This window comes from Dreissena polymorpha, chromosome 7 (assembly GCF_020536995.1).
Source record: "Dreissena polymorpha isolate Duluth1 chromosome 7, UMN_Dpol_1.0, whole genome shotgun sequence".
Classification (NCBI taxonomy): domain Eukaryota; kingdom Metazoa; phylum Mollusca; class Bivalvia; order Myida; family Dreissenidae; genus Dreissena; species Dreissena polymorpha.
Genome location: NC_068361.1, coordinates 90101359 through 90113484, shown reverse-complemented (window position 1 = coordinate 90113484; position 12126 = coordinate 90101359). Strand labels below are relative to the sequence as shown.

Here is a 12126-nt window from a genome sequence, read left to right as displayed (position 1 = left end):
GGCCATTATAAATAGCAAGAGTGTTCACAAGCTTTTCTTCAATTTGATCTGATGACCTAATTTTTTTACCCCACTTAATCCAGCTTTTTACTTGGCTGAGATATCATTTGGGCTATTTGTCTACTGAATGTTAAAACTAATGTAACAGACATTTTGTAAATTCTTTAAGAGAATCGAAAAAGTGATCTATTAAACAAATATTTTGCAGGATGCAAAATTTTTGATTACCTGATAATGTTAAAATGATATTTAAAAAAACAATGGAAAAATACAAATTAAGATATCTTTTTTCAAACATTAAATAAAAGAAAAGTACTAGTTACCATAATTCCACTGCTAAAATGTTTTATGCAAAAATCACATTTGTGCTCTTTATGTAATTTGTGAGTGCTGCTTATTGAAAATGGGAACTGAAAATGTTACAAAGCGCTATATTATTTGATCATGTATTTGTTCAGGCTCTTTTGGCATCTTGCACATAATCAGGTAGATTTGCATGAGAGTGAATATGATTTAGACAAGCTTTCTTTTATTCAACTAGTGGTATATGAGTCCTCCAACAATATTGCACTCAATCATTATATTTGTTTTCACTTATATAAATTTTGAAAATTTAGTAAACACATTTATTTACCAAAAAGGTTGTATTAATATTTCAATAGTTATTTATTTCACCATTATAAACATGACAAAAACATGTATAAAAATGTCAGTAACATGAAGTTTAACATTCAGTTGACAAAGAACATTCTGCCCAAGTATTATAGGATACAAAGTTCTGAGTAAATTTCATGATGCTCGGGCAAAAAATGTGACTTCTAGAGAGTACACAAGCTTGTCCTTTAGTTGACCTAGTTTTTGACCACAGGTGAAGCAATGTACATTGAAACAGTAAATATTGATGGCGAATGAATAAAAACAGACAACAAACCACAGACAAAAGCTCACCATAAGCATGTTGAAGAGTTAAAAAGGTTAACTTGGCTAAATGTTCAGCCAAGACATAACTGTACCCATTAGTATTTTTCTTTTCCTCAACTTTTCATTTAAAACAATATATTGAGTTTTCAAAACAATATTGTTGTACATATCAAAGTTATAATAAAAATTGACTAATGACAATGTTAAGCAAGGTGGAGCCTGAGCTCCTTTAAAGCTCTCATTGAAAAAGCTTTGTAAGGAAAGCAAACTTAATTCTTTAAATTCATACATTCCTAACCTTTGTGGCAATGTCTTTTTTTAGTATAAAAATATTCAACACAAGAACTTTCTGCTTAAGTGATTACTATTTTATTGTTTAAAAAGCTGAAAACATTGTTTTTCACAAAGAACATTTTACTTTATAAAACATATTATAATTAGATCTTAAGTTAAGATTTCCCTTAGGAGCAGTCTGTGATTTATTAAGGGATAATTTGGGGGCAAAATATAGCCCCATTCCTCTGCTCAAAATGTATAATTATGTTTTCCCTATGATTTATACTTTCTCGCTTAATTTCATTTTTTTTTAAATGAAAAATGGCTAAATGTGAACAAAAATGTACCAAGTTAGCAGCATTTTGTAAGTTTAAGCACAATGCTATTTAGCATTTGTACCAAAGTATTTGATAAATGATTCATAAGAAAGAAGTTTTTGCTCATCTAAAAAATCTAAGTCCTGTTTTGGAATAAAATTCACATCTCAAAGGGCCTTGCAACCATTCCATAAAAGCTGAACAAACAATGCCAGCCCTTACTTACCTTGCTCATCCTTTGCCCCGTCCTCGAAGAAATACCTGATCTTGTCTCCGCTTGTCATAAAGTAATCATCACTGGTCTGAAATCAATAAAAAATGACAAAAATGTGTCTCGCTATGGTAAAACTAGGCTTAATGCATGTGCGTTGAGTGTCAATTCAGATTAATCTGTGCAGTTTGCACATGCTAAGCAGCTTTACAATTTTATTGACATTTTTGTTTGTTTCAAGGAAGTCTCTTCTAACAGAAAAAATCCACTTTAAGCGGAAAGTGTCTATCCTGATTAGCCTGTGCTACAGGTCTGGTTGGGATGACACTTTACACTTTACATTCAGCCTAGTTTTCCCAGAAAAAGGCTCCAATTATTGATACGTGTATATGGAAAACATATGTTACTGCACTTTAAGCAAAATAGTTTCAATTTATGTCTAAAATGGCTTCCATTTAGGTATTCGAAACTAAGGATTGGCTTGAATTTTGGCTAAGAAAGAAGTTTTCAGCATTATTTTAACTCGATCTGGTATTGATTATGTGAACAAGTTTGCGTATGGCAATATAAAAGGCATTGACAACTTTTTAAAGAACATACGTTTTTTAAGGGCTTGTGTATATATTTGCTTAAGGATATAGATAGGGAATTTATTGTCATTTGTACATAATACAAATTGAAACAGTGGGAGTGAAATGGTTATGATTTAACAATCATTATGAGTTATCAAAGGCAGACAGGTATCATGTATTACTCAAGTATTTAGGTCGCACTGGTGTAGTGGATATGGTTTCCGCATAGTGATCAGGAGGTCACGGGTTCAATCCCCACAGTGGGAGTGTTCTTTAGATTTCACCCATAGACACCAAGTACTGGTTCTAGTCACAAGAAATGGACTCAAGAGCATTTCAAATAAGCCTTAGGCTTTCTATGCAATCAAACTAAAATAAATAGGTTTAAAATAAGTATTACTCGATTCATTTCCAAGCAGGTAAACACAGTGTTGTGCTCCTCAGGGTTCATGTCATCAACAAGACGGTGACATTCATCTTTAAGGGCCTCCAACATTGCATCATCAGCAAAGTCAGGCAGGATGAGGTATCCTTTGTCTTCAAACTGAAAAAACAAGAAACCGTCAGAGACGGGTGATGCTTCCCAAAGGTTTTTTTTGTCACAATATTGCACTATATATTCAGATAAAAGGAAACGTCTTGAGGGGCATAACTTTGGACAAAATAACGATGGATGGTTTAGCAACTTAAAAATTTCAAAGGGCCATAACTCTCTAAATAAATCATCTAACCAGAACCCCGGACTCTAGATGAGACGGATATGAAACGGGACCGTATCGGCAAATAGCTTGTCGATACTTTGTTACGTAACCAGTAGTTATCGATTAGCGTACATCGAAGCGCCGAGGTTATACATTTTGATGTACCCACTCACGTCTTTTTTTAATTATTCTTTCATTTCTCGGCCGATTTTGACGAATTATATATCATTAGAAAGCCTACGTTACGTAGTTTTCAGATATATAAATATATATTATGTTTTTCTTCTGATTTGGGCAGCCCGGCAAGTTATAACTTTAACTTTTGCAAATATCACACCGTTTTAGGGTCTAGATTTATGGTTGACATGTTTGTACTTTATACCAATTTGTAGCGTTTATATTTGGAGTTCAGTTTTAAAAATTACATCTTGCTTAGGAGAATAGAATTCTGTATACAATAGAAAAAAAATGGTTTTAAAAATGAAATTAAGTAAGGAATTACTTTGTACGAAAGTATCGCGCGGTCCTAACGCAGAGAACTGATGCAACGGTCTTGGCGATTATGCTTTTGTTTAGATACCGGCCATTTAATTTCCTTTGTCATGATTATTATATTTTTTATGGAATATATTGAAATATTTTGTTCACGTAACATATCAATAAAGCTAATTATTAATGAAGCTTAATTAATTAACGATATCAGCTCTTGTTTATCACACAGACAGGGTGTTAATTTTATTACGAGACAGCGTATATAGCGCACCCTCTTAATATTTTTCGGCCGGGATTTTAAAGAATCTTTAAATAATTTTAATTAATTGATAATTTAAGGTAAACAAGCTAATTTGTTGAATTGATATCCCCCGCCAATATGCTTCTGGACACAAAAGTGTTATATTTGACACTCAAATAAGCATTTTTCAAGATACAAAGGGCCATAACTCGGTTATTAACAGATAGTGTACAATGTCATTTGGCGTGCATCATTATCTTATCCATATATATACTCATACCAAGTTTCAATGAAATCCCCCAAAGCACTTCCAAGATAAGGCTCCGCACACAAAAAAGCATTTTTTCAAGATACAAATGGCGATAACTCCGTTATAAACAGATGGTGTACAATGTCATTTGGCGTGCATCATCCTCTTATCCATATATATACTTATACCAAGTTTCAATGAAATCCGCCAAAGCACTTTCAAGATTTGGCTCCGGACACAAAAGTGCCGGACGGACTGAAAGACGGAAGGACGGACAATGCCAAAACAATATCCCTCCGCCTATGGCGGGGGATAATAACCTTTCATATAATTATACATAATAACCTCTTTGAAAATAAACAACAAACGATGAATGTTTTGACGCCCATTTTATTTGAAGTATGCAAAGCCGACAAATATCAAGAGGGTCCCCTATATACGCTGTCTCGTAATAAAATTAACACCCTGTCTGTGTTATAAACAAGAGCTGGTTGAGAGCGTGCCATTAATGGGTATTACAATCAAGCACTCACACCCCTGATGAGGCTTAATCAAGGTGTCAAAGCTTCAAACAATGACCTCTCTATTTTTGTATTAATTCCAAGTGAAAGACTGAACAAACTGAACAAGATCTGTTACTCTTTACCACTAGCAATAATTCCCTCCGATTCAGATGCAATCGATAAAATAAGCATGATGAAACAAATGAAATAGTTTCCATTCACTCATTCGTATCCTTGCTTGGAAATCATATGACCCCGAAAACGAGACATTTGTCTTGTAAGTTTTTGGGCACTCTGTACACTGGTAGACACCCACTGATTCGCTTGCTTTTGTCACGTTTACTTTCTGACACGGTTTAACATTCTCAGAATCATCACTGCTACATGTGTAATCACCTAACAATTTGTCTAAATCTAAGTCGTCATCATCTCAGTGAAAAAAATCCGATTTTGAATAGTTGGACATGATGCACTGATGTCAAAATACGAAATGATCTGCGTTACACCGACCGTGATTTTCAAGAATCTCTAAATTAGTTTAATTATTGATAATTTAAGGTACATCACCTTTCATAGCATTATACATAATAACCTCTTTGATTATAAACAACAAACAAATGTTTTTCACGCCCATTTTATTTGAAGTGTACAAAGCCGAAAATATCAAGAGGGTCCGCTATATACGAGGTCTCATATAAAATTATCACCCTTTCAGTGTTATAAACAAAGAGCTGAAATCGTTAATTTATTAAATTTCATTAATAGTAAGATTTATTGATATGTTTCGCGAACAATATATTCGATAAAACATATAATAATCCTGGCAACGGAAATTTAATGGTCGGTATCTAAACAATAGCATAATCGCCAAGACCGTAGCATCAGTTCGGAGCGTTATGACCACGAGCTACTTTCTTACAAAGTCATTCCTTATTAACTTTCATTTTGAAACCCATTTTTTGTCTATCGTATACAGAATTCTATTCTCCTAAGCAAGATGTAGTTTTAAAAACTGAACTCCTAATATAAACGTTACAGTTCTGTATAAAGTACGACCATGTTTACCGTAAATATAGATTCTACAACGGTATGATATTTGCAGACGTTAAAGTTAGAACTCGCCGGGCTGCCCAAATTAGAAGTAAAACTTTATTTATATATCTGAAAACTACGAAATGTAGGCTTTCTAATGATATATAATTTGTCAAAATCTGCAGAGAAATAAAAGTAAAATTAGAAAAAAGACGTTAGTGGGTACATCAAAATGTATAACCTCGGCGCTTCGATGTACGCTAATCGATAGCTACTGGTTACGTAACAAAGTATCGACAAGGTTAAATGCGGGTTGGTAAAACATAAAATGTGTATTTCTCGCGTTTAACTCGCTATACATCCATTAATAACAACGGAACTATACTAAAAGTTATGTTTTTTTGAAAGAGGAATTAATAAGCAACAAGATAACGTATAAACCAATACAATCGGATGATTAGTTTTTGCATAAATTTGAATTGACTACAGTAAGGGTCAAATACTCGTTTCAACTCCTGTCAATATACGCTCCGTGCCAGAACCCACAAATAACATGTGCATCTCCTCAAGGTAGTTAAGCTTCCCATAAAGCTTCATTGAATTCCAGTCAGTAGTTGGGGAGAAATAGCCCAGACAGGAATTGCACTATATGTACAGTTTATAGAAAATTTCAAAGGGCCATAACTCTGTGAAAAATCATCCGACCATAACCCGCTGATAATATGCACATCTCCTGTTGGTAGTGAAGCTTCTATAAAGTTTCATTAAATTCCCATAATAAGTTGCTGAGAAATAGCTCGGACAAGAATTGCACTATATGTACAATGGAAAATTTCAAAGGGCCATAACTCTGTGAAAAATCATCCGACCAGAACCGGCTGATAATATGCACATCTCCTCTTGGTAGTGAAGCTTCCCATAAAGTTTCATTGAATTCTGGTCATTAGTTGCTGAGAAATAGCCCAGACAAAAATTGTGCACGGACGGACGGACACACGGAACCACGGACACACGGACAGACGAAGCGGCGCTATATGCTCCCCCCCAAACATTTTTGGGAGCATAAAAATTGAATTCATATCAAATACACATTTAAGATACAAGTTAATATTATGGTACAGTGATCTTGATAATTAGAATGTAATTTAACTTGACAATAAGCAAAACCAAGAGATTAACAGGAGATCTAGCTTCAAATAATAAACACTTAAACTAATTGGCAAAAATATCTGCAAAAAAAATGATCTTGATATAAAGAATAAATGTCAATGAATTACAATGCCTAGTGATTTATTCTTTGCAATGACATGAATTACTATTGTACACATGTTTCTCATTGCAACGATATATTGATGGAATTGTTCTGAAAATGTAATTACATCTCGATCCAAACGCAGGCCTGAATAGTCAAGAATCTTGCTCATTATGTTCCAATCCTACAGCTTTGTTACAAATATAAGCAAAGTGTATAGCTGTGTTCTTTTAATAGCATTTGATTCATATTTATTTTGTTTCGATTACCAGTACAAACAGTTTACTACCATGTATGGTGACAACATCATAACAAAAACTATTTTAGTAATTAGTATTATGAGAATTATTAGAAAGGGTCACAGTTTAATTTTTTTAAGTACCATTAATGGATCTAATCATTATATTCACTCACAAGAACATTAATCTAAAAATTAGTCTTTTAATAAAACAAACCTGTAGTCTTATAATTATTTTATAACAACGTACATTAAAGCGGGTATATACGATTTTGTCAAATATTTATGAATTTATATAAAATGTGTAAAAAACTTATTATATATATATTTCAATATAAATTAAAATAAAAGTTAAGAAGAACATGTGTCGAAAAATGCGAAATAAGCCAGATATATAATTCTGAAATTGAAAACGGCTGTACAGCCGAATTCGCCAGCATGTATATCATACATGTACGATGTGAATCTAAACTTAGTTTAACAGTTTATTTGAATGCCTGCAACGATATCTATTCATACGACACACGAACACTAACTCCAATCCTAATACAAAGACGAATGCTTCGGTTATTGTAGGAAAATATGTTCGTCACAATAGGCTCGGGCCGCTAATTTGTCTTTGCTGCATTTTATGAAATTCGGCTTTAATGTATAATTTTTCTTGTCTATTTTGTGTAATTGTAACATATTTTATCAATATATTACAATTAAACACATATAAAAAATGGTATATACCCGCTTTAAGTCAAAGAAAATGTACAAGCCACCACCACCTATATTTATTTTTTTAAATATGGTGGAAATTAAATGACAGCCTATACCGAACACAATTCTGAAAATGGATATTTTGTTTGTTTTAACTATTATTACGGCGAACAGTTCAAGACCTGACAAACCTTACAAAAAAGAAAAATACAAATCTACAGTTTTGGTGTATTTGTGTAATTTCGACCTCACCGAAAAATGCTGGGTACAGGATATTTTTTCCATTATTACTGTGAAATAATCTCCTCAATACAATTTGAAAACAAGGGACAAAATTGTCACAAAACCAGGTTTTCATTGTGAAAAAAAATCTGATAAAGGGAGACAACTCAAACTGAACTTTTGAAATGAACAAACAAAATTAACCCCCTTTGTAAGTTTGTTTGAAAATTAATATATTTTTAGTCGTGGCAACCTTGACATTGGAGATATCGACGTGATTCTTTCATGCGACGCACCGTCCCATGATGGTGAACAAATGTGCCAAATGATTTTAAAATCTGACAATGAACGACATAGTTATGGCTCGGACAAGCTCATTTATGGCCATTTTTGACCTTTGAACTCAAAGTGTGACCTTGACCTTGGAGATATCAACGTAATTATTTCGCGCGACACACCGTCCAATGATGGTGAACAAATGTGCCAAATGATTTTAAAATCTGACAATGAACAACATAGTTATGGCCCGGACAAGCTTGTTCCGCCGGCCCGCCAGCCAGCCAGCCAGCCCGCCCGCATTCGCCAATCTAATAACCAGTTTTTTCCTTCGGAAAACCTGGTTAATAAATATGCTCATTTGCCCATGTCTGCATGAAAATGGGTAATTTCCTAACTTTACTGAGGAAATAAACATGTTATTATAATAAGTAAACAATTCTCAAAAAGCAAACACATATAATTTCATTTAATTTTTTATAATATTATTCTCATATTAGTTATAACTGGTATTTCAACGTTTTATAACAGTACTGTACTATTTTCTGATTTATGCAAAGAAATTGGGTAAAGAAATATTCATGTTGGCATCATGTGGGATTTCAATGAATATTTTCAATGGATTTAAAACGTATACCTTGGGGCTGCTACTTGCCCTGATGACATGGAAAGTCTGGACAAATCAAACTTTCCCTTGTTTATGCATAGGTGAGGTGGATGCTTATGTTACAAGCCTACCTGGTATGAAATTGAAAATCTGAGCCTGACTGGTACAAAACATACCAGCGCTAGGCTTGCAGGCTTTTATTCACCAGTATTTTTACCAATACATGCTTACCGAGTGATAATTTTCACAGTGATTTTTTGGTACCTGTACCAGCCCAATAGATTTAATTCGGAAACTCGCGCGCTGTGGGTTCTTCCGATTTCTGAGCCCGCGCGGGAGGTACAAACATTGCCATTAATACAGTAGTGGCCAGTAACGTCGATATCCGATTTGCTTCCCATTCAGTAGTGCATAATAATTATTTAAACGACCATAGTGTTTCTTTTAGGAAATGTCAAAATTCAAGTCTTTTGTTGTTATAACTATTACTATTATTATTAATAATTACTCATAACAAATCTAACACTGATATACATGTATTTCAGACGTTTAATACAGGATTAAAGTCTAAATACACGGTTCAGATGTACAGCCGCCTAAACGAATGGGTCCAGTAGCTAACATCCTTTAAAGACATGAAAAACAGACGTCGTCAGCTGTATGGTAATGACGGAACCTATACAAAAGGCTTGACATATGCAATATTTCTTCTGAAAAACATTATTCATGTTCTTGTTTTTTCGGCATGCTTTATAGATATAGTAAATAAAAGTAATGCATGGTAAAGCTCGTTAGTGATGTGCCTTCTAATCTTAAGGTCTTAGTCTTTAGTGAATAATTTTCTTTACTTTTCAGATTAGATTTAAGAACAGCATCACAAAAGAGCATTATCAATAAACATATAAATATCCAACTGATATGGAACGATATATTAGTTCTAGTACTACAAATGGACTGAGGATAGTAAGGTTTTTGTTGTTTGGTACTTGTCTATATGATTTTAAATGTATTTGAATAGTATAATATATATACGATGGAGTCAATGTCTTGGTAGTTTCGTTTACAAACTTCTATTAAAACTGAATGCCCAGGCCTACGCACAGCATATGCAATGACATATTTACGTGACCGAAGCTGTTTACATGTACATGCAGCATTATACATGTATCGTGTTACATAGTATTACTGCCAATTAAACACGATCGAGATTAGTTCATCTAAAGAAAAATGATTAAATCGTGGTATTTTTATCAACTATAACGAACGTTTGAGCAGAAAAAGTGGTGTTTACTACCGTAATTACTCTAAGTTTTCGGACACTCTAAGTTTTCGGACACCCTCTTTTTTAGCCAAAATAATTATTTTTCGTGACTCTATATTTTCGGACATACGGAGTTTTGTCCATAATTAATGACTCCAATTTTTCGGACAGTATATTTAACAGCGCCTGTTTTCGCTTATCTGGGACCCTTCGATCATGGAGTTTTACAACCGGATTAACGTACTCAAACCTGGCAAAGAATGCCCTGAGGGCAATGGACCATTACAATTGCGTTATTGTGTAGATTACAATGTATACCTGTAAAATTAACGATGGTTTCACCCAACAGCGTTTGAAATTTTATAGTATTCAGGAAGCAGTATGGTTGTTTTTTATGACGTTTTTTACAAACCATTTCAGGTAAGCGATTGCAAATAAGTGAAGTTGTACTTGATTTGAAGCAGGGAAAGGAGAGTACAACACATTAACACAATAAAATTATTACACATTTATAATTGGTTTTATTTCATCACAATAATTGACAAACTACCATAACATGTATGTCTCTAAATTTTCGGACACTCGTAATTTTTGAATATTTTTCGTATCTAAATTTTCGGACACGAAAAAAAACTATTATTTTTAAGTGTCCGAAAACATAGAGTAATTACGGTATTCAGCGATAAGAGAAATTATTGATTTACTCTTTTTTAAAATATGCTAGTCAGCTTTTGTTTGTACCTACCATGCGTGCTCAAATATCGGAAAAACCCAGACTGGAGAGTTCCGAATAACAACTATAGGGAATATTGTGCGCGAAAAACTTTGAAAGTGGGAACATTTGCAACGTGAAGTCATTTAGGAAAGTAGGTGTATTTGATTTTTTGCTCCTAAATACTTTAAAATTGATAACTAAATGTTGTCAAGTTGTCAATATTATATTAACGTAAGTTCAAGCCATAGAGCTGCATAGGGAAACTAACTAAAGTTGCATTTTATTTAAAAAATAATAAATAATAATTTTTAGTTGTTTCCTAATTGGGAAAGTGACGTTTTCCGGCACTTTACAAAGAAGGAAAAAATCGCTGTTTCATAATACATTTTGAAATGTTATATAGTTCCACAAGGGACAGTGCTAGGACAATTGTTATTCCTGAGTCAAATACCGTAACCCAACTGCCAGAGAGGGTGAAGACACAGATCCGACTTTTTGCAGATGACTGTCTTCTTTACAGATTTATGAACTCATTTTATGACCATGAAATCCTTCACATAGACATGACATGTAACATTAGGGCAAACCAACACAAGGAATACATCCATCAGAACATAATGTGCAATCAAGTGAACAATAATTCTCAGTGCTTCCAAACAATTGCAGCAAAAACTGTAATCTTCAAAAAGACCTTCCGTTTAAAACTGTGCCTAACTGGAATGAACTCGGTGATGAAATTTTGAACTCTTCAACAATATACCTTTTCAAATCATGTGTATGCAAATATCAATAGTGTCAAACACACTCCCCACTGTCGAGTTAAAGCCAGAAGTGGTATCTTCGACTTATTCATCCAGATTCAAATCTAAATAATCCGAATTTTTATTTTTTTTAGAAATTATCTTTAATATGATTATTAGCGTATGATTAAGTAAATAAACATAAATTATGTAAATGAAACAGAGCGGTATATTTTAAATTGTGTAGAAATTGGCCTCAAAGAAAATGTTCAATTTTAATAAAAACATTAAGGTATAAGATAATTATTATTTAATTATATAAATTCTAAAATGGTTAGCAGCGCAACTTAAAGGCCAATTTCGTAAATTATGTAAACAGTCTCCAAATGGAGAGATAAAATGTCAATTTATAGTATATCTTAGTCGATTTCGTCCGTCTTTTCAATTAAAAAGACCATTTATTGTATAGGCAAACCAAAATGACCGATATGATAAATTACGTCTTCGGTGTTAGGTTTCTCTTTCGTAATTGACATATTATCACAAGTAAATGTATGTAAGAGTAAGAGTATCTTTGCTTGATGTATTAATTCA

At 33.3% G+C, this 12126-nt stretch overlaps 1 protein-coding gene across 1 annotated transcript in view; it reads right to left on the bottom strand.

Moving 5' to 3' along the window:
• The window catches only part of LOC127837753 (phytanoyl-CoA dioxygenase domain-containing protein 1-like), a 42941-nt gene that overhangs the window by 30140 nt on the left and 675 nt on the right, over positions 1-12126 (bottom strand). Inside the window, exons 2-3 of the mRNA XM_052365102.1 lie at positions 2698-2841; positions 1741-1816 (exon numbers count right to left, since the gene is read on the bottom strand). Of these exons, the coding sequence (XP_052221062.1) occupies positions 1741-1816; positions 2698-2841 (220 nt within the window). The remainder of the gene's footprint in view (positions 1-1740; positions 1817-2697; positions 2842-12126) is intronic.